Below are 21,609 nucleotides of genomic sequence, written 5' to 3' on the forward strand. Positions count from 1 at the left end.
TCCAAGCTTTGGAGCTCTAAGTGACAAGGTCTGAGAACTGGGAAGTTGCCCCATATATAATAGGAAGTTGTTGCAGTTTCATTTCTGTGCCAAGATGCTATTTGGATTGTAGAAGGTAGACAGCGCACCTCCTGGTTAACATACTGCCATTCTCCACTGTAGTTCCCAAAGTGACAAGCGAGTTCTTACCACCCTGGCCAGTTTCTACCAGGGCAGTGGATTAAAATGTCAAAAAAGACGGCAAGGTGGAGATTCCCATATGGGCATCTGGGCACCTGCCAGAAACCCCCCCCCTTGTAGAGTGACCAGACCATTGTTTGAACAGCCTTGTAACTGGTTCCTCTACCTCTGCCCGCCTATTCCCTTTTTTGCTTCCAGAGTGATGTTTTCTAGAACAGAATCTGTCAAGATCTCTGAGAGAGACACAAGTGGTTCCCCTCTTATCTCCAGCTCTTCAGCTTCCCCTAGGAGAGACCCCTTGACTTGCCCCTTCCTTCCTCCCACCTGGTTCCTGTCTCCTCTCAGCCACTCATGTTGGCTCCAGCTTCAAAATACATCCATATTCCAGCTACTTCTCACACCGCTGCTGTAACCCTGCTAGTTCATGCCCCCATCATCTCTGAAATGAGCTGAGCTTCTGTACTGTGTTCTCCAGAGAAACAAAACTAATAAGATGTGTCCATATACATAGTGAGAGATTCATTATAAGAATGGGCTCACATGATTATGGAGGCCAAGTTCCCATATCTCCAGTCAGCCAACTGGAGACCCAGTGTTTCAGTTTGAGTCCAAAGGCAGCAAAAAACCAAGCTCAGAGGCAGTCAGGCAAGGAGTTCCCGCTTACTGAGCCTTTCTGTTCCAGTCTGGTCTTCAACTGATTGGATGGGGCCCACCCACTCACACTGGGCAGGGCAGTCTGCTTTCCTCAGTCCACCAATTCAAATGTTCATCTCACCCAGAAACATCTTCACAGACACACCCAGGATAATACTTGACCAAATTTCTAGGTACCCTGTGGCTCAGTCAAGTTGACACATAAAAGTTAACCATCACATCTTCCAAACCAAGCTTCCTGTTGTCCCCTGCTTTAGTCTGTTCTCAACACAGCAGCCAGAGTAACCTTTTAAGGTATGAAGGCAGGGTTGGGTAAACAAAGGCCCACAGGCCAAATCCAGCCCACTGAAAGTTTCTGTACAGCCCACAAGCTAAGAAGAGCTTTTTTACATTTTGAAATGGCTGGAAAAAACCCAGTGACAAGTACAAATTACGTCAAATTCAAGTTTTAGGATTCATAAATTTTATTGGAACATAGCCACGCCCATTTAATTTGAGCAGCATCTATGGCTGCTTTCACTCTGCACCCTCAGAGCTGAGTAGTTACAACAAAGCCTGAAATATTTACAATCTGGCCCTTTAGGAAAAAGTTGGCTGACTCCTGTTTTCAGGCCCACAACCCTCCATTGGCTTTTCATCCCACTCAATAAGAGCTATAAGATCCTCACAGTAAGTTGAGGCTGGCCCTCAACTTCCTGACCTCTTCTCCTGATGTCCCCTTGTCACAAGGCCTCCTACCTCTGAGCTTTCACATGTGCTGTTCTCTCTGGACCACCCATCCTTCCCCCCACCCCCAGTGTCTGCAGGGCTCATAACACCTATATCACCACCAGCTCTGTCAACTCATTGAGTTTCTGTCTCTCCCAAATTGAATGAGAACAGGACAGGAACTTGACTATGGTATCCCTAGATTCTGGCATATGTTGTTAATAAATACTTGTTGAGTGAGTGAATTGAAAATACAGACATTATTATCTGAGATGGGGATACCTATTGGATTATCTGGGCAACAGTGCTTTGCTTCCAGATTATGACCCTCCCCTGACCACAGTCCACCCCAGGCTGGACCAGCGAGCCCGCCACCTTCAGTGCCAGCAAATCTGAGTTCTTCTTTATAAAGGCCTGGGATTTGGGGGTGCAGGGAGCTAGCAGGCAGGCAGGACAGGTACACAGTGATGGAGAAAGCGCTCTGGGTCCCTTCTGATCCCTAAGTCCATGCCCGAGTTCCTGCTGCACGAGTTACCCCAGGCATCCTCCTGCCACCTAAGCCGGTTTGAGTTGAGTTTGTCTGCAACCAAAACTCCTGCCTCATGCAGTTCTGTCTCCCTCATCAGAGCCCCTTGAGTTCCAAGGTCCAGAGTTCTTCATCTTTGTATGTTTAGGGCCAAGCCCAGGCCCAGTGCTTGGGGTGTCTCCTTGGAGGCATTGATTTCTTCAGCTGCTGTGCTCCTTGGAAAAATCATGGAGTCTGGAGCACTTTTTTAGATTTGACTGCCATCTGGCCTTCTAGGTCTGGGACCAACCCCTGCGCCGGCCACTGTCCACCCTAAGCTGACCCAGTGAGCCCTGGAGAGTCCCTGTCCACTCTGGAGGACTGGCTTACTTTGCAGGCTCCCATCCCAGCAGCCAGCTCCTGAGAAGCAGCCAGAATCGGGCTGAATGTGAACTCCTCAAAGTTCTGTTCCCATTTCAGAGGGAAATTGTTGCAGGAAGGGGGACCCCTTCCAGGGCCCAAGAGTGTGCTCTTGTCTAACACTCAGAAATGAATTGTCCGAGGAGACACGTGTGCTGACAAAGCAAGAGACTTTATTGGGAAGGGGCGCCCGGGCCGAGAGCAGCAGGGTGAGGAAACCCAGGAGAACTGCTCCGCCACGTGGCTCGCAGTCTCGGGTTTAATGGTGATGGGGTTAGTTTCCGGGTCGTCTCTGGCCAATCGTTCTGACTCATGGTCCTACCCGGCGGCACGCGCGTCACTCAGCCAAGATAGATTCCAGCGAGAAGGATTCTGGGAGGTTGGTAGGGCATACGGACCGGCGTCTCCTGACCTTTCCCGAATTCTTCTGGTTGGTGGTAGCTTGTCAGTTCTGCATTCCTCACCAGGAGGTCCTGTTGTCAGGTAACTCAAGCAAGTGGTTACTATTGGGCCTTGCCAGGGAGGGCAGTTTTGGTCATTGGTTCCCCTAACAGAATGACGTCCTGGCTGTGGTGGCCCCCAAAGTGGCCGTTTCCCCTTCGGACATTCAAATCAACCAATGGCAGCCTGTGAGCCCTCCCTTGGGTCAAAGAGGGTGTGTGGGGAAGAGGAAGGGAAGGGCAGGCATTTGGGTTTGGTTCCCCTCTGCCTCTCCAGGGCTGGGCCTTTTATTAGAATATCTCTGTTCTCTGTTTCATGAGACCTTTGCTTTCACTTGAACAAAGAGTCCTGTGGGTAAATGTGAAAACTGCTGTGCTGCCAGCTGGACTCCTGTTTGTCTGAGAGGAAGCCACAGGCTTTGCAGTCTGGCCCACCTGGGCCCTTCCCTGAGCCCCAGCTTCCTAGGAAGCATGATGGCCACTTAGGAAGGCAGGCATGATTCTATGGGATGCCACCCCGTTTTCCTGCAGTTTTTTCCATTTTCAGGGAAATGGGCATAGGGTCCTACAGGAAGTGGACATCTTGTGAGGGAGGGGCCCCGCGGGTCCCCAGCAAATTACAAAGATGATCAGATCTCAGCTACTCCTGGCCTGTCAGATACAGTCCTTGCCTATCCACATATTTCCAGAAGTCCACAAGTGTTTTTTTGTTTGTTTGTTTTTTCTCGTTTTCCTCAATAACTGACCAGCTTATGTCTGGTGAATACCACGATGAAGCTAAGCTCTGCTGGCTTTGGCCACCTAATGCTTCCTCTCTTTGTCTCTATGGTATTAAGTTTCATAAGAACGGTTTCCCACCGCACTCCACAACCAGAAACTACTAAGGAGCAACAACCAAATAGGCCTCTGCACAAGCACAGCTGTACAGGCAGTGGTGAGGCCGTTGGGACTGGGTGCCCACCGTGAGGCTGTGACCGTCACCACGTGGCAGCTGCAGCACTTTCACCCATCAGCTGACGGAAGCACGACCGCATTTAGCGCACAAATGATCATCTAGGAGGGTCCGAGTATAAGGAGGTTGTGGACTGTTTGGATAGCAAATCCTTAGTCATCCAGTTGGCGGCCCAAGGAGCCACGCCGTTCCCTTTAAGATGGGGCTGCTCCAGCAGTAACAGGCTTTAGTTAATGTCCAGGACCACATTTTCCCAAAAGGCCCATAAATGGGCCTTTGTTCCCAGGCTAGCCCACCACTGGACTCTGATAGAGAAAGGAACTTAACACCCATTGGCTTTGCTGATTGTAATTCCTGCTCCACACCCCACCTGCTCACTTCAGGTTAGAGGGTGGTGGGGAGCATTGCATCCCCTTGGGCCAATCATCACAGGCAGGGCCAGCCAGGAAAAGCTGGAATTACTTACATATTTATTCAACAACATTTTATCTGATTGAATGCAGGCTCTGTAATCAGACAGCCTGGGTTCAAACCCTGGTTCTGCCACTAACTAGCTGTGTGACCTTAGGCAAGTTACTTAATCTTTCTGGGCCTTGGTTTTTCTCATCTATAAAATGGGAATACTAATAGTACCTACCTCATGGGGCAATTGTGACGATGAAACAAATTAGCATATATCAAGAGCCTAGGACACTGTCTGGCACAGAGAAGCACCTGATAAATGTGATCAGTTTTTATTCCTATGTGCCAGGCTCTGTGCTTGGCCCAGGAGATGCCACAGTGAACAAAACAGACATGGTTTTCCCCTGGGGCTTCCGGGGAAATAGACATTTATTAGATAATCCCATGTACACTGGAGAGGGGCACAGGGTTCTGAGATTGCAGAATGGGGAAGGGTGGGCAGGACAGGCTTTTCCTGAGGAGGGGGCACATGAACTGGGTCTGAAGAGTGAGGAGGGGTTACCCAGGTGATGACCAGTAAAGACTGCTCCAGGCAGAAGGAACTGTGCATGCAAAGACCCTGTGTCGGGGGGAAACATAAAAGGAGCTAAAAAAGAGCCGGAGCAGAGAACAAGGGGGCATGTGAATGAGATGAGGCCAGGGGTGAGGGGGGTGGTTAGGCATTGCCAGCCATGCTGTTGATTTGAGTCTTTATTCTAAAAACAATGGGGAGCCATTGAATCCTGCATAGGGAGAGAGTTCCTGCACTTGGAGCAAAGAAGGGGCTTCTGCTGTTATTCATTGAGGGATGGCATCCTGAAACCTACGGAAGGTTTTGCTCTAGAGTTTTAGGGTAAATGGACTCAGGGAGTCAAAGAGGTGAGGCAGTTGGCCTCTGCCTATATTGGCAGCCCTACCTATTTACTCTCAGGCCTTAACTGAGTCCTTCCGTTGTTTTGCACTAAGCATTCAAATCTCCGTTTTCCAGATGAGCCAACCTCAGAGAGCTCAAGTGAATTCCCTAAAGCCACACAGAAAATGTGAAGCAAGGACCCAGTTCTCCTGATTCTTAGGGCTGTGTTTTCTACCCGGCTGCATTCAGTGTTCCTACCTGGTAGCTTTTAGCCTGACCACTAACCTGAAGGCCCCAAGAGGACGAGGACAGTGTGTGTCCTGCTTGTGGCTTATCCCAGGGTCCGGTGCTTGTCAGGGCTCAATAAATGTGCCCTGCACTGAGAAAGCCAGCAGTGTAGTCTTAAGGGGACCAGTGTTTCTTTCTGCCTATCAGTGGGGACCAGGTGGGTCCCTTTTCCAATCTGGCTCTCCTCATAGCCAGTGACTCCCATTTTTCTAGGTCAGGGGTCAGCAAACTGCAGCCTGTGGGACAAATTCACCTGTTTTTGTAAATAAATTCCACCTGTTTTTGTAAATAAAATTTTGTTGGGACACAGCCATGCTCATTCATTTACATATGGACCGTGGCTGTTTCCATGTTACAACTGCAGAGTTGAATAGTTATTGACAGATCCACAAAGCTGAAAAGATTTGCTCTCTGGCCCTTTACAGAAAAAGCTCCCTGATTCTATTCTAGGGAATGTGTTGTTCTCTGAGAGTTTAGTCTATGATAGGAGCAGGTTCCTAAACCCCTCCAGAGAATCTTCCATGGAGATCTTCCATAGTCAGGCTGAGGAGCATTTGGAGAAGTGATATCATTGGTCCCATCGCTGTGGCCAGGGGGCATTGGGAAACCATGGCTGGCAGCCCGGAAAAACACAAGGTTAGGGGGTGGGAGGAGCTGTCCCCCAAAGACCCCATAAGGATAGAAACAGACAAAAGCAGCAGATTGTCTAGCCATCCTGAAATGTAGGGTGTCTGTAAAGTCCTCGTACAATTTAAAATCTGTTTCCTGATAATAAAGCTGACATATACATCATTATATACATTTTTCTATTTAAAATTATAGAAAAGGAAAATAGAAAGGACCACTGTCATGCTTACAGGGCACTGTAAGCTTTTTTTTCAGTCCCTCCTCTAAGCACCCACACCCCTGAAAGTATGCTGTTTATACATTCTTATACCCTGCTTTTACACCTAACAAGGTGTGAGTGCTTTACAAGCATTCAGCATAAATGTGACTTTAACACCTGTGTCTTATCCCATTAAGGGACAGGTTTCCATTGTATGGGACTTGAATGTTTCCTCCCAGTATTTCTTAGGTGAAATATCATTGCTTCAATCTTTGAAGGCATTCTGGAGTACTTTTCTGGGTTCCGTTTGTGGAAGTGGAAACCTGCTCACTTTGAATGCTTGCATCTTACAGGTGTTTATGTGCCACGAGGTGTGCTGTGCTTTTATGGTCTTCGCACAGGCGCCAAGAACCAGCATCCTCTTAGCAATATTTCCTCCTCTACAAGGCAGATTTAGCGGCACAAGTCTTCCCTTGACATAGCTTTACCTGCTGCTAAGTTATTGCCTTCCCCCTTACATAGAGCACTTGCTGGTATAGAGAAGATTCACCAGCACTCAGATACTCAGCCAGCACAATCCCAGGCCAGGCATGGAGGTTGGGGGCTTTTTTCTGGCTCCCTGGACTCTGCCACTGACTCTGTGTGACGTTGAGCAAGGCACAGCCTCGCTCTGAGCCTCAGCATCCTCACCTCCAAAGGCTGCTGTGAGCCTACGAGCGGATAGATGCACAGCGTCTGGCGCATAGCGGAGGCCCAGGAAACGTTAAGCGTTTGTATTACGAGGCTTTGCCGGTGAGGAAACTGAGGCTCCAGAGAAGTGACTTGCCTAGGTCACGCAGCTTGTAAAAGGCCAGTTACGAGGCCCCTGGTCTTGAGAGTGGTCCCTTCCAGGGCACTGCTCCTGGATGGTTCTCAAAGTTCACAGGGGCATAAGGGACCGGGGGCTGGACAGTGGCAGAATTAACTTTTCCCCAGGCTGTGCCCAAATCTTCTGAGAAGGAGCTTGTAGCTGCATGGGGGTCAGGGAGGAAAGGAGGCATCTGGGAGATGCGGGGCTCTGCGTCTGCTTGCTCTGGACCCCCTGGCCAGTACCCCACCCCAGTGCTGCAGGCGAAGCTAACAGCCTCTGATGCCCCATTCAGAATAGAACAAATGACCAGGTCCCCTGGCCCTATGGCCTGGGAGGGGCTGGTGCCTGCTCTAGGACAACCAACTCATCCCACTTTTCCTGGAGCTGACCCAGCTTTAGCACTGGAAGTCCCGTATCCCAGGAGCCTACTCAGTCCCAGGCAGGCCGGGATGGTCAGTCACTCTCTGTGTAGACTGTCAGCCCAGAGCTGGACTCTCACTGGGTCTTGCCTGCTGCAAAGTCCTGGCTGTTCCCCTCTCCACCCCGACAGGGGGGCGATTGGCCCGCTGGAAGCTCCTGTCAGAGCCACCCTCGTGCCCCTCTGACTTGGCCATCAGCATCCTCCCCAGTTCTTGGAGAACCTTCGTCTTTGGAGCTTTCCTATTTTATAGATAGAGAACTGGGACCTGGATGGGGGGAGGTCACCCCAGGGTCACACAGGTCCCTGACTCCTGGTCCACTCACTCTCCTTGACCGCTGCATCTTAGGGATCTTGCCATCGGCTTCACACCTGTGGGTCTGGTGATGGGCTGTGGTTCAGGATGCGCTGGGATTCGGGGTGGACATCCAGGGCAGATCCTAGCAGAGAGACTGTCCCGCCCCCAAAGTGCTTGTGAACCCAGGTTAGAAGAGACTTACCTGGAATGCTTATGATCGGGGAGTGGCCTTCCTCTCCTGGGTAAGGCTTTCAGAGTTTCTCAGCCCCTGCCCCTGAGGGCTGGCTATTCCCCCACCTGCTGGGGAGGAGCGGGAAGCTCTGAGTGTCTCCCTTCCTCTTTGGGGACTTCAGTTTCCCTGTCTGTACAGACTGAGTTTTGGGCCCCTTCCAGCTGTAGCTTCCTAAAGTGATCAAGGTTCTGTCATGTGAACAACCCACTGGGGCTCTGATTTTCAGTTTAAAACAACCTGTGTGCAAGGCAGGATGTGAACCTCTCTCTGCATGTGTCCCGAGCCCCACCTTGTACAAAGCCACTGGCCAGACCCAGGGAGACAGCCCTTCCTCCTTGGCTTCCTTGAGAGTCTGTGCGTTCTCAGGCCTCCCAGCCTTGGTTCATGCTCTGCGCTCTCCTTGGGCTGCTGCTTTCCCCCTGGGCTGCCCGCCCAGCCCACCCCTAGCCCACCCCTACGTATCATCTCAAGGGCCACTTCTCCTTGGAAGAGTCTCCTGACAACTCCCCCCCAGCCCAGGGTGGGTTAGGGGCCCTTCCCTGGCTCACCCCGGGGTGACATGACCACACTGTGTCCTAACGGTCTGTTTACTTGTTTACTTGCTGGCTTCCCCACCATCCTCCTTTGCATCTGGTCACTCCCTCCCTTCCAGCACGGGTGCCCTCTCACCTCCACACTCCATCCCCGTGGAGTAGTGCTGTGGCATTTCTCAGCTTGGGCCGCCCCCCCTCCCCCACCAACTACCCCTCCCCTGCAAGTTTCCATGTGGTTCTGGGTGTTTTCATGGTTACAGGAACCCAAGAGTGACCTCGGGCTCAGCAGAGCCCTTTCTCCTACTACCCACCCAAGCTTGATCAACGTCTCCAAAGCTGCAACAAACAAGGAGGTGTGGGCTGTCACGTGGCCTTGAGTAACCACACTTTTGCTTCCTTCTTTTACACACGGCCGTTGGGGGTTGGAGCGGTCTGAGACCACGGCAGAGGTGCCACAGCCGTGCTTGGCAGCACGGGCTAGGTCCTTGTCGCTAAAGCAGAGAAGCCGCTTCTCCTGGGCCCACAAGGCAGCCATCTCATGCTCTGCTGAGCAAGGTAAGTGCCAGCTTGCAAAAACCACAGGGAGTGGCTGGGTGGCAGAGTCTCCAGGGACCAGCGGGCCTGCCTGACAGCCAAGGGCAGGCTGGGGGGCAGCCCCAGGCAGAGCCTGAGCTGCAGCCCCTGGAAAGGACACCCCAAAGCCCTGGGCACTCGGGATTGAGGTCTGCCTGGAGTTTGTAGCCTTATTCTGCTGTCTCTTCTGGATCCTGCTCCCCTCAACTTCCACCCTGCCTTTCCTGTCAGGTTTGCCAGAAGCTGCCAGCTTGGGGGCTACTCTGAATTCAAAAAACTGGAGAAATCAGGAGCATTTCCCTAAAAATCATCCTACTCCTTCTTTCATGGTTGGGAAACCAAAGCCCAGAGAGGTGAAGGGATTTGCTCAGGCTATGGATCCATAAAAATAGTGTTTCCAAACTATGTTCTTCACATTCTTATAGGATTGAGAAAGTGACACTTGTCCACAGCAAATTATTAAAATATTAGTATTAAGATACTACTGCTAGCAAAGGAGAAAATAATAATGATTAGAATACTCTTATTACTTTTGTATCTGGGGTGCTTTAGGGGCATAAAAGAGAATGGTAGGGGTCTGGGCAGGCTCTGGTCTCCTGGAATTCTTTTTTCCTCAGGAGGTGGCTCCCTGCCCCGGGCAGGCCACACCCTACGTGGTAGATGCCTCCCTCACTGGTCTTGGCTGGCAGACAGGGGAGATTGAAACTCAATGGAATGGGCTGGGATGCCAGGCTGAGCACTCCCTGGGAACCTAGGCCTTCAGAGGGGCCGGGGAATCATCTGAGAACACTGCCCCCTTTTTACAAATGAGAAAACCAAGGCCCAGAGGGGAGAAGCAGCGGCCCATGGCAGCATGGCTGGGAGGTGGCTGAGCTTGGACTTGTGGTGGCCCCATCTGGCCGCAGGACCCTCGTGGAGCCCACAAAGACCCAAGGCCTCTGTCTCTCAGTCTCCTTTGCTGAGCTGGAGCAGGAAGACAGTAGGGGTAACCTCTGGCTAGAAGGAAATACGGTTGTTACCTGTTGTACTTCTTGCTGCAGGACAGGCCACTAAATCGAGAGACAAGGTGTTAGAGCAAGGAATAACAACTTTATTTGGAAAGACAGCAGACTGAGAAGATGGACCACTAGTGTCCCAAAGAACCTTCTTACCTGAGTTAGAATTCAGGTTTCTTGTATACTAAAAGGGGAGGGGGTGTGGCTGGTTGTTGCAAACTTCTTGGTGCTGGAATCCTTTGTTCTTGCAGCTGTCCACATAGTTCTGGTCACAATGTTCCTGTAAACCTCCAACAAGACAATAGTTATTTTCTGTTCTGCAATAATCTCTATATGAATGGAAAAGTGTTATATCTTTAAAGGTCAAGCCCAGGAATATTTCAAGCTATAGGTGACATTCTTTTACAAAGGTGCAGAGCCAGTAGGACTAAGCAGAGGCAACAGAGCACAAAGGTTAGAGCTAAAGGAATAGATCCAACATGGAGTCACCAAAGAACCTTCTTACCTGAGTTAGAATTCAGGTTTCTTGTATACTAAAAGGGGAGGGGGTGTGGCTGGTTGTTGCAAACTTCTTGGTGCTGGAATCCTTTGTTCTTGCAGCTGTCCACATAGTTCTGGTCACAATGTTCCTGTAAACCTCCAACAAGACAATAGTTATTTTCTGTTCTGCAATAATCTCTATATGAATGGAAAAGTGTTATATCTTTAAAGGTCAAGCCCAGGAATATTTCAAGCTATAGGTGACATTCTTTTACAAAGGTGCAGAGCCAGTAGGACTAAGCAGAGGCAACAGAGCACAAAGGTTAGAGCTAAAGGAATAGATCCAACATGGAGTCAGGCTTGTTCTTCTGTGTTACAATTCCTTACTGTCAATGTCCATTCCACAATCTTGCGGGATAAGGGGTGATGACCACTCTGGCTACTTTCTGCTGAAAGTATCTTTCTCTGGTTTACTTCACTTAGTATGATAATCTATAGTTCCATCCATGTTGCTGCAGATGGTATTATTTGGTTCTTTTTATGGCTGAGTAGTATTCCATTATATATATATATATATATATATATATATACACACCACATCTTCTTTATCTATTCATTTGTTGTTGGACATTTACATTGCTTCCATGTCTTTAGCCCTCTTGTTCTTTAATTTCAGGCATTCTCTTTCTCAGTGTCCTTTCTCTTTACAATAAGTGCATTGTTCTTTACCTAGTGCAAGGAGGGCGTGATGGTGGAATAGAATTTATCAACTTGGAACTGGAAGTATTCCCGAATCCTAGGCTGGGTATAAGCAGTTTGCATTATGAGGACACTGCTCCCCCTTTTTATGGTCCTGTCACAACACTTAGACAAGCACTTGAACATATATATAAACTCCAGCACTTTGGATGAGGGCACCTAGGCTGCTCTGCCCTGAGCTGTCTTTGCATATTTCCCCTGTTGGCCACACAGATAGCTTTATTAAAGCATTTCCTTTCCAACAAGTACAAGTGAAATGGGAGAGTAAAGTCATTGTTACTTATCTGGTAGGAGGCTGGTAGGATCTTCACAGCAACTTAAGATCTTCTGATGGCTTGCAAGTCCAAGTCTGCAGACCTATTGGCTACAGATTCTCCTGCCTGGGCAGACACCTGTAATGGCCTACCATCTAATATTTCCAAAGGGCTTAATTTAAGCTTGCTTCTGGGAGCTGCTCTAATCTGTCGCAGGGCAACTGGCAAGGCCTTATCCCAAGGTAAATAAGTAGTTTCCAATCAATATGATACCTGTTGGGTTATACTTGTAGACAAAAGCAAGCCCATTGTCACTTTGGTGTTAGGCAATCCAAACTGAGGAATAATTTGCCTTTCCTGGGGCACCGTCAGCCCACACTTCTCATCTTACCTTTCTGTAGACCTCAGGGCGATCAAGTTCTGTCTTTTTTTCTGAGTTTTCTAGGAGAGCCCTCTGTAGGTGTTAAAGCATGTTCTGGTGGGACTCTGATATCAAGCTGTCCTGGTGAAAAAGTCACTTGAGCATTTAGTTTACAGAGGCAATCTTGGCCCAGGTGGGGGATAGGGCATTCAGGCATGTAGAAGAAACTACGTTTTAATATCAGATTTCCTAATTGACACTCCAGTGGTTTGAAAATGGTCAGCTCTGTACTTCCCCTGATACCCAAGTGACTGGGGTAGACTGGGATGTTCTCTGTGCCAACTTGGTGTTTAGCATGGAATACGTTGCCCGTGTCTACCATTGCCCGTGTCTACCAGAAAGTCAATCTGTTTGCTTCCCACTGTCAATTTTACCTGGGGCTCCTATGGGGTTATTTGAATTGAGTGTCATAAATCCAGAGGAGCCCCTGGGCCTCTTCATTCATCATCTAAACATTCTTTCCTCTCTACCGTCTGAGAGGCCCCACTCCTTTCCTTTTTTAGCCCTCCTTTTTAAAAAAAAAATTTTTTTTTTAATTGAAGTATAGTTGATTTACAATGTTGTGTTAGTTTCAGGTATACAACACAGTGATTCAGTTATACATATATTTATATCTATTCTTTTTCAGATTCTTTTCCCTTATATGTTATTACAAAATAGTGAGTATAGTTCCCTGTGCTATACAATAGTTTCTTGTTGTTTATCTATTTTATATATAGTAGTGTGAATATGTTAATCCCAAACTCTTAATTTATCCCTCCCCCACCCCTTTCCCCTTTGGTAACCATAAATTTGTTTTCTATGTCTGTAGGTCTATTTCTGTTTTGTAAATAAGTTATTTTGTATCTTTTTTTTGAGACTCCACAAATAAATGATATCATATGATATTTATCTTTCTCTGGCTTACTTCACTTAGTATGATAATCTATAGTTCCATCCATGTTGCTGCAGATGGTATTATTTGGTTCTTTTTATGGCTGAGTAGTATTCCATTATATATATATACCACATCTTCTTTATCTATTCATCTGTTGTTGGACACTTACATTGCTTCCACGTCTTTAGCCCTCTTGTTCGTTAATTTCAGGCATTCTCTTTCTCAGTGTCCTTTCTCTTTACAATAAGTGCATTATTCTTTACTTAGTGCTGGCTTATCTTTCTTAGAGCCTCCTATCTTCCAGGAATCCAATGCAACAGTTAGAAACGTACATTTCACCTTGTGCCTTCTTTTTCTGTTTGTGTTCTCTGCTGTTGAATACCTTAAAAGCAAAGTCTACCAACTGAGAAAGATTCATTCCAGATGCACCATCTAATTTTTGTAACTTTCTCCTGATATCTGGGGCACTTTGCCCGATACAGTTCATGTTTACCTTTCTAGTATTTTTAGGGCCCTTGGGATTGGCATCAGTATAATGTCTGTAGGTCTGATAAATCCTTTCCAAAAATTCAGAGTGGTCTTTATTTGATTTGTGCTGAATTTCTTGAATATTTTCAAACTCTTGTTTTGGGACCCCTTTTTGAAGCCCTGCCAAGATGCACTTAGGGCAGTGCTCTAATAAGGGCATTGCTGCCTCACTGAGGATCCCAATTTGGTTCAACTGTGGGTGCTACCAGGTGGGCTTTGGGTGTACCATTTGGGTCCATTAGGTGGAGCTGGTACGCTTCTTCCCTGGCCTTATCAGTGACCATTCTCCTTTCATCTCCTGTAAGGATCATGTTGAGAAGAATGTGTATGTCTGTCCAGGAAGGGTGATGGGTGGCAAAAATGGAAGCATACAATTCTGTCATTCGGAAAGGATTCTCCCTATAAGGAGGATTGTCCAATTAAACAAGTCCAAGGTTGACAAGGGACTGTGCATCCATAGAAACCCAGCCAGCTGGCCATTTTCATTTATGCACCCTACGGGATAATTTGCCCTGCTCTGGGATGGCTCCCAGTCCAAATTGGGTGCCCTGTTGGGTCTTAGATGGTGATACCAGACGAGGTCCCTGTGCCCAGGAAAATAATTGATCCCTATAAGGAGAGGGAGCCAGTCTGACCACTACCTGAGCCCCGGGGTTGGGAATTGGGGCTGGAGCAAGAAGAATGGGAGGCAGTGGAAGAGGTGGATGTACTGGCATAGTGGCTGGAGTGGCTGGGACCCAGCTCAGCCAGGGGAGCGTTTAAGGTTTGGAGCAATGTATCCTCATTCTTTTCCCTTCCTTTTCTTCCTGTGTGACAGCTCTTGCCTTGGGTTTCTTTTCAAGGCTTTATACCGTAAGGTGACAACTGTCTGACTTTTTCTCATCCTGATGTAATAGCACAAATGCTTGCATGTAGGGGATTTTATCGTTCTTCCCTGCTTCTTCACAGAATAGCTCTAATTTCAGGATTATATTGTAATTTAGAGAGCCATTCAAAGGCCGCCATTCCTTAGATCCTAACAGGTACTGTGGCCACACACTGTTACAATGAAATATCATCTTCCTGTTACTCATGGGTTCATAGCTGTAATCAGACCACTTATCCAACATGCACCCCAGAGAACTTTCTTTAGGGATAGTTGAAACATTCCCCATCTTTTAAAGACAGAAATACAAGATGGAGTCAGGCTTGTTCTTCTCTGTTACAGATGGCTGGTGTGTGTCTGTGTGTTGGTCCATCTGTCTACAGACAGACAGATATCCTCTGAAAATTGTCAGTTGTTAAACTAAAACCAGGTGTAAGTCTCAGTGAATTCATTTGTGAAAGGACCTCACTTCCTCTGTACCAGGCCAGCAAATTTGGGTATGACAGTTGAGAGTTGGGTTTTTTGAAGGGTGGGAGGGAAGGCAAAAAAAATCTTAGCTATCACTATGGTTTGTGTCCCTGTAATGGGTCACAGAACATTCAACAGATATAACTGCAGTATTAAAATTTCATGGGGCCGGGTGGTAATTAGGAAAAGTAATGTCTGGAAAGACTCCTTGATAGGGCTGGGGTAATTGATTAGAAAAGGTTCGGAAGTGCAGGATGACAAATGTGAGGCCAAAATCCTGCAGATGGCACGTCCTGTGCAGTTGTATGCCTGTTGCCCTGCCTCACTCCTGTGTCCACTCCTGCAACACGCCTTTAATGAGCCCCCAGGATGCCAGGCCTGTGGGGGCCAGGGATCCTGTGGAGACTTGTGGTCTGGTGGGGACAGCAGGGCAGCCACAGTGCCTGTGCTCCAGTGGGCCAATGTCACAGCGCTCGCCAAGCACCTGCCCGTCTGCTAAGCCCTGGGCCTGTAGCATGAGCCATAAGATGTCTGTGGTTCCTGTCCTCTTAGTGTCTATGAGCTGATGGGAATGAATGTTTTGAAAGTAAACAAACATTTTTTTAAAAAGGTTTAAACAACCGGACTAATGATGCCTGGGCAATCTGGGAAGGCTTCTTGGAGGAGGCAGCATTTGCTTCGGCTCTGGAGAATGGCCAGGTCATGTTCACAGGTGGTACAGAGCCGTGACTATGAGGTGGGCTCTGGAGCAAGACCAACCAGGTTTAAGTTCCTGCTCCTTCTCTTACTGGCCACGTGACTTTAAGCCCCAAGTGGGCCTCAGTTTCCCCATCTTTCATGTGGGGTTAATACGAGGAGGTTGTGAGGCCCAAGTGAGCTAATAGTTCATGCATAGCTCTTAGAACAGTGTCCAGCACATTGTCTACACTTGATACACAAACCAGAGGAGACCAAGGCTGTGTATGGCACCCAGGACTTACTGTGGAGACAGGTTTCTGGGGCTTCTGGCCCCAGCTCTCTCTGACTGACAAGGTCAGAAGTGTGTCAAAGCTGTCCCAGGGTTGTGGATTTTTCAGGGATGTGGGCTTACATGCAGAATGACAATGACAACACCTGGCCTTTATTGAGCACTTACTATGTGCTAAACGCTCAACCTGGATCAGCTCACTTCAACACATAACAACCCCACAAAGTGTAGGTGCTACTGGTATCTTGTGTTCCAAGTGAAGAACCTGTGGATCAGAGCGGTGTGTTCAGTTGCCCAAGATCACACAGCTTGTAAGCGACAGAGCTGGGACTGGATCTGGTTTGTTACTGGATTTGATCCTGAGCTGGGCCAGGTCCTGTCTGTTACCAAACCAAAACTGGGGTCTGCTCGTTTGTGTGCAGTAAAGCCAATCTACTGACACCATGTTGTGGTGAAGGAAAGTACAGCGTTTATTGCAGGGCACCAGACAAGGAGTCCAGGACAGCTAGTGCTCAAAAAGCCCAAACTCCCCGATGAGTTTTAGCAAAGCAGTTTTAAACGCCAGGTGAGGGAGGGGAGTTCCAGGGACTGTGATCAGCTCGTGCACAATTCTCTGATTGGTTGATGGTGAGGTAACAGGGTGGCATCACAGGGGTTAACATCATCAGTCCTCATGCGCTAGGTCTGGGGTCATCAAGTAGTTAGTTTCTTCCATCTGGTGGGGGTTTTAGCATCTGTAAAACAACTCAGGAAATGTGCATCAGATACTGTTATCTAGGTACTTCAGGGAGGAGCTAAAGCAGAGGATATGGGGGAGGGGTCTGTCCTGGGAAGGCTCCACAGGGTCCTGCTGGGTTACATGTCCAGTGCAGCAGGACTCAGACCTGTGCTGCGATCTGGGGGGACACCTGGGCCTCCGCTGGATCCCCTCTCTCGAGGCTGCTCAACCCACACCCTGAGACGCTCAGTCTTTTGGATCCTGAGATTTCAAGCTCTTGAACGCTGGGACTCTTGGGATTCAGGATTCCAAATGGGAGGTCCCAAGCTTCTTGAGTCCTACAAGCACCTTTCTTGAGTGGTCCAGGGCAGCCATGTGGTGTGGTCTCCGGAGCTGGGGTGTGGCCCCTGGCAGCTCGCTCCTCCACACAGCCTGGGTGGGGCTCGGGGCAGAAACACCCTGGTTTCGGGTGAAGACAGGAAACGGACAGTGTCTGACCTCCTCCGTTAAGCAAGCAACAAGAAAAATAGGATGTGGCATCTCCTTGTCCCTCTCTCTGAGCCCTGCCCACCCCACTCCTGTGGTGACTGTTTTCCTGCCATCAGAGGAGAGAAGAGGAGAAAGGTGGGGCCTGAAGGAAGTGACTTCACTGCCCTGAGCCTTGCTTCCCTAATCTGTGTAATGGGAACCATAGCAGCCAGGGCTGGAGTGAAGATGAATGAGGCCCCCAGATGATGAGATAATGAAATGATCCATCCGCAGTGGGGGTTTTATAATGCATCATAAATGGGTTTTAGCAAAGATTAAAGTTATTATCCTACCTGCCAGACACAGCACTTACGCTCTGCTCCTCTCCTTGTTAACTGCGTGGCTCTTTGGAGCCACAGAGCCTCTGAGAGCCATGTGGGTTTCAGTCACATGGGCTGAAGCCTGCCCAGCCATGGCCTGGCTAGAGGCTGCTGTGTCCCTGGTCCCTTCCCCTTGAAGCCCACAGTGTGGCAGGTACTAGGCACCTGGATTGCCTGAGACTGACTGGGACGAGGGATTTTCAGTGCTAACACTGCGGATGTCTGGGATGAGCTGGTCGCCTTAGACAGGCCCAGGCAGGGAGATGCTGGTTTTCCCAGTGCTCGCGGTTGCATCCCAAACAGGCGGGGAGGTCTCTGCTCTCACACAGGTCTTTGCAGCTTCCCTAACTGCTCCCCTAATGTAGGGAGGTAGGGAGGTCACCATCTCTGTACTCTCCCTGAGTTGGAGGCCCCCCTCTCCTCTGCTCCTCTGTCCACAGCGCCCCCTGCTGGATGCCAGCATCAGGGGCTCGTCCCTGCAGCATCTCATTCCATTCTCATCTTTGAGACAGTATCGCCCATTTTACAGTTGAGGAAACTGAGGCTCGGACTTGGTGAAGCGATCTGCTCAGGTTACACAGCGGCTAAGTGGTCTCTCCTCCACCCCAGGCTGCCTCTGTGTGCAGGGGACTGTGGGGATGGGTGCAGGGGGAGAGCCCACATTGGGGAACACAACCTGGTCCCTTCCATAGTACCCTCCCAGCCTCCCTGACTCGCCCAGTTGCCTCCCCGACCCAGGAACTGGTGGGTTGGGTCTTCTGTTTTTGTTTCTCCCTCTCTGCTTCCAGGAAGTGACTGAGGACTCTGCCTTCCAGGAACTGAGAACTGCCCAAGTGGGGGTGGTGTGTGTGAGTCTTCATAGTTATGAAATATGTCCTAGAGCTGGTGGCTGATTCCTAAAGTCCCCCACCCGCAGGAAAGTGGGGCCAAGGTTAGGCCATATTCTCTTCCCCCAAGAAGAAACTCGACCCCCTGTGCAAAACAGTCTGCCTCCCAAAGGCGAGTTCAGAGGCAAAGAGTGTTTGTGCGTGCGTGTGTGTGTGTGTGTGTGTGTGTGTGTAACACACTTATTAAGCACCTACTGTGGGCCTGGAACTTTTGAATCCCTCATCTCATTGCATTCTCCCAACAGCCCTGTGAGATGGGTAGTGTTTGTTGTTCCCATTTTACAGATAAAACTGAGGCTCAGAAAGGCAAAGATATGAGTCAAGGTCATTCCTCTTGTAATGGACAGAGCTGGGACTTGAACATCATTTTGTTAGACCCCACAATCTGTGCCCTCAATCTTGTGCCCTTCATAGCACGCAGTACAGAGGGGGCTGACCTTTCTGGGTGATATGGCCTTCAAGGTCCTCCTTATTCTTACTTTGCCCTCCATTCCCCAGCTGGGTCCCCAACAGCAGCCACAAACCCATCAAGCTAAGCTGTTTTCCAAGCCTTTCCTCCGTCTGCCCCTCCAACTAGATCAGGTCTCTCCACAAAGCCTTCCTGAGTCCTCGCTGGCTTCGCATCTGATCTCCGCCACTCGGCAGCTGTGTGGCTTTGGGCAAGTTGCTCTACCTCTCTGAGCCTCATCCCTCCTCAGTAAAGTGAGGACAACTGTGAGCGCCAGATGTGTCTGGTGCAAATATCATCAAGTTTGGTTTAAGAAATTATTTTAAGATAAAATCAGACTGGCATTTTAGAAACCATCATAATTCTAACTAACATGTGAGAGGTTGGATTGAGCCTAGAAGCTGAGGGATCCATGAGTGAGTTACAGTCACTCAAAGAATGATGAAAAATTGCTCTCTGCCCCGAATTACATGAAGTGCAAGGAAAGGTATTGAATAAATGGAAAAGAATTTGAAAAAGAATAGATATATGTATCAATATATGTATACCTGAATCACCTTGCTGTACACCTGAAACTAACACAACATTTAAATCAACTATACTCCAGTTAAAAAAAACAAACAAGGAAAGGTACTGGAAATTATCCCGGCTCTGCCCCAGACACTGTGCCTGGGACTGCATATTGCTGAAGGGTGCTATGTCAGGGAATCGAGTGATACATGAATCCTGCCCCAGAACACAGCTGTTGGTCACCACAGGAGTCTCAGCTGCAAGATTTTGAATCCCACAAACACCAGCCAGTGCCAGGGGGAGCGTAAGGGGAGAGAGGGAAATCCAGAAGGCATGAGCATTCACAAGGCCAAGTAGAAAGATCAATGAGATGTCCAAAGGGAAAGGCACTGCCCTTTCTGGCTACCTGTTCGGGAGGCTGAGGGGTGATACCAGGATGGACAGTGGCCCTCACTACTCACAGGCAAATGAGATGACTGTCAACTCGCTGAGGACAGCCTCTTCAGAAAAGATTTGAGTTTATCTCCTGGCCCCAGATAGAGCAGTTGATGGCTCTGGGCCCTTGAGGACTTATGGGATAGATTTACTGAAAGAACTGAAGTAGCTGCCCTTTGTGGGAGCTGGAGGTGGGAGCAAAGTGCTAAGGGCTTTGCAGGTATCACCTCATCTTAACCTCACAATAGTCTCCGGATAGGTGCTGTCATCCCCATCATGTAAGTGAGGACCCGGCCAAAGGGAACTGGGCCAAGCCAAGACACCAAGAAAGGATGAGAAAACTGAGAATCTGAGGGACAGGACAGGGCTGTGTGGGATGGGAGCCAAGATAAAGGAAAGTGGAACAGAACGATGTGGAGAGGGGAGTCAGGATCGGACTCTGAGAGGCCTCAAAGGGCCAAATGAACAGCTTTATCCTGCAAACCTGCAGCCACCAAACTCTTGCTCATGGACCCCATCAGTGGACGATATAGGAACATTGATCTATGTATTAATTGTATACAAATACCACTGCACTCATAATATATTATAAATGTATACAAAAATAGAAATTAAGAAGTGACGTAAAAGTTAATATAACTAGAAGATCTAATATTATCTTGCCGCACCCCAGTAGATTGTCTTGCCCACAAATAAAAAGTTTTAAGAAAAAAGAATAAGGAGGCAAATACATTTCTATGCACCATGTAGAGGGAGTTGAAGGGCTACCCCCCAGACGGATTCATTGATGTTGATAAGTAATAATAGCTGCTATTTGCTGAGGGTCTTCTGTGCACCAGGCATGTGCTGGAGCACAAGGATGCCCCAGGCCAGATGTGCTCCCAGCTGTGGCCGTCGAGGGTGCTTGGCAGGTCGTCGAGGGTGCTTGGCAGGTCGTCGAGGGTGCGTACAGCTCTCCTGACGTCCCTCTGTCCGTATCCCCCTCCAGGTGCCATGTTTCTGAAACCCCTGCTGCTCCTGGCCCTGCTGGGCCCTGGCAGCAGCCTCCAGCTGTGGGAGACCTGGGAGAATGGAGCCAAGGAGGCCCCAGGCCCCCTGCTTGTCCGTGGCCGGAGAGAAGTGGATGAGGACGACTCCGACATATATGACTATGACATACAGACGGACCCTCCAGAAATGCTTAACTATAGCACCGAGGCCCCCAAGCTTCTGCCTGTGATGGGAACACTGGAGCAGAGAGAGTCTGCAGGGCCTTTAACACCTGAGCCAACCACTCTGGAGATGACCACAAGGGACCCTGCTGTCCTGGATGCAGAAGGGGCAGCCACTGGGAATCTGAGCATGGAACTGTTCATACTGGTCACTCTGACCAAAGAACCAGTCACTGTAATCCCTCCCATCATGGAGGATCCATCCACAGAATCAGCTGCAGTGGAGGCCCTGTCCACAGGGCCAGCAGGCAGAGTGGCACTGGCCACAGAACCTGCAGCCACAGAGGCTCTTTCCACAGAGACCCTGCCCACGGAGCCAGCAAGCACAATGGCACCAGCCACAGAACGCACAGCCATGGAGGCCCTGTCCACAGGGGCCATGTCCACAGAATCCACTGCCACTGAGGCCATGTCCACAGAATCCACCGCCACTGAGGCCCTGTCCACAGAAAGTCACATGGGCTGAAGCCTGCCCAGCCATGGCCTGGCTAGAGGCTGCTGTGTCCCTGGTCCCTTCCCCTTGAAGCCCACAGTGTGGCAGGTACTAGGCACCTGGATTGCCTGAGACTGACTGGGACGAGGGATTTTCAGTGCTAACACTGCGGATGTCTGGGATGAGCTGGTCGCCTTAGACAGGCCCAGGCAGGGAGATGCTGGTTTTCCCAGTGCTCGCGGTTGCATCCCAAACAGGCGGGGAGGTCTCTGCTCTCACACAGGTCTTTGCAGCTTCCCTAACTGCTCCCCTAATGTAGGGAGGTAGGGAGGTC

General features: G+C 49.3%; 1 protein-coding gene across 1 annotated transcript; it reads left to right on the top strand.

Annotated features, from left to right (window-relative positions):
- The first annotated feature begins 20,624 nt into the window (after window positions 1-20,624).
- Window positions 20,625-21,407, top strand: LOC102990314 (P-selectin glycoprotein ligand 1). The gene is given in 1 exon segment (XM_028480327.2): window positions 20,625-21,407. A coding segment is annotated over 1 exon segment (783 nt).
- The last annotated feature ends 202 nt before the right edge of the window (window positions 21,408-21,609 follow it).

This window comes from Physeter macrocephalus, chromosome 19 (genome assembly GCF_002837175.3).
Source record: "Physeter macrocephalus isolate SW-GA chromosome 19, ASM283717v5, whole genome shotgun sequence".
Classification (NCBI taxonomy): domain Eukaryota; kingdom Metazoa; phylum Chordata; class Mammalia; order Artiodactyla; family Physeteridae; genus Physeter; species Physeter macrocephalus.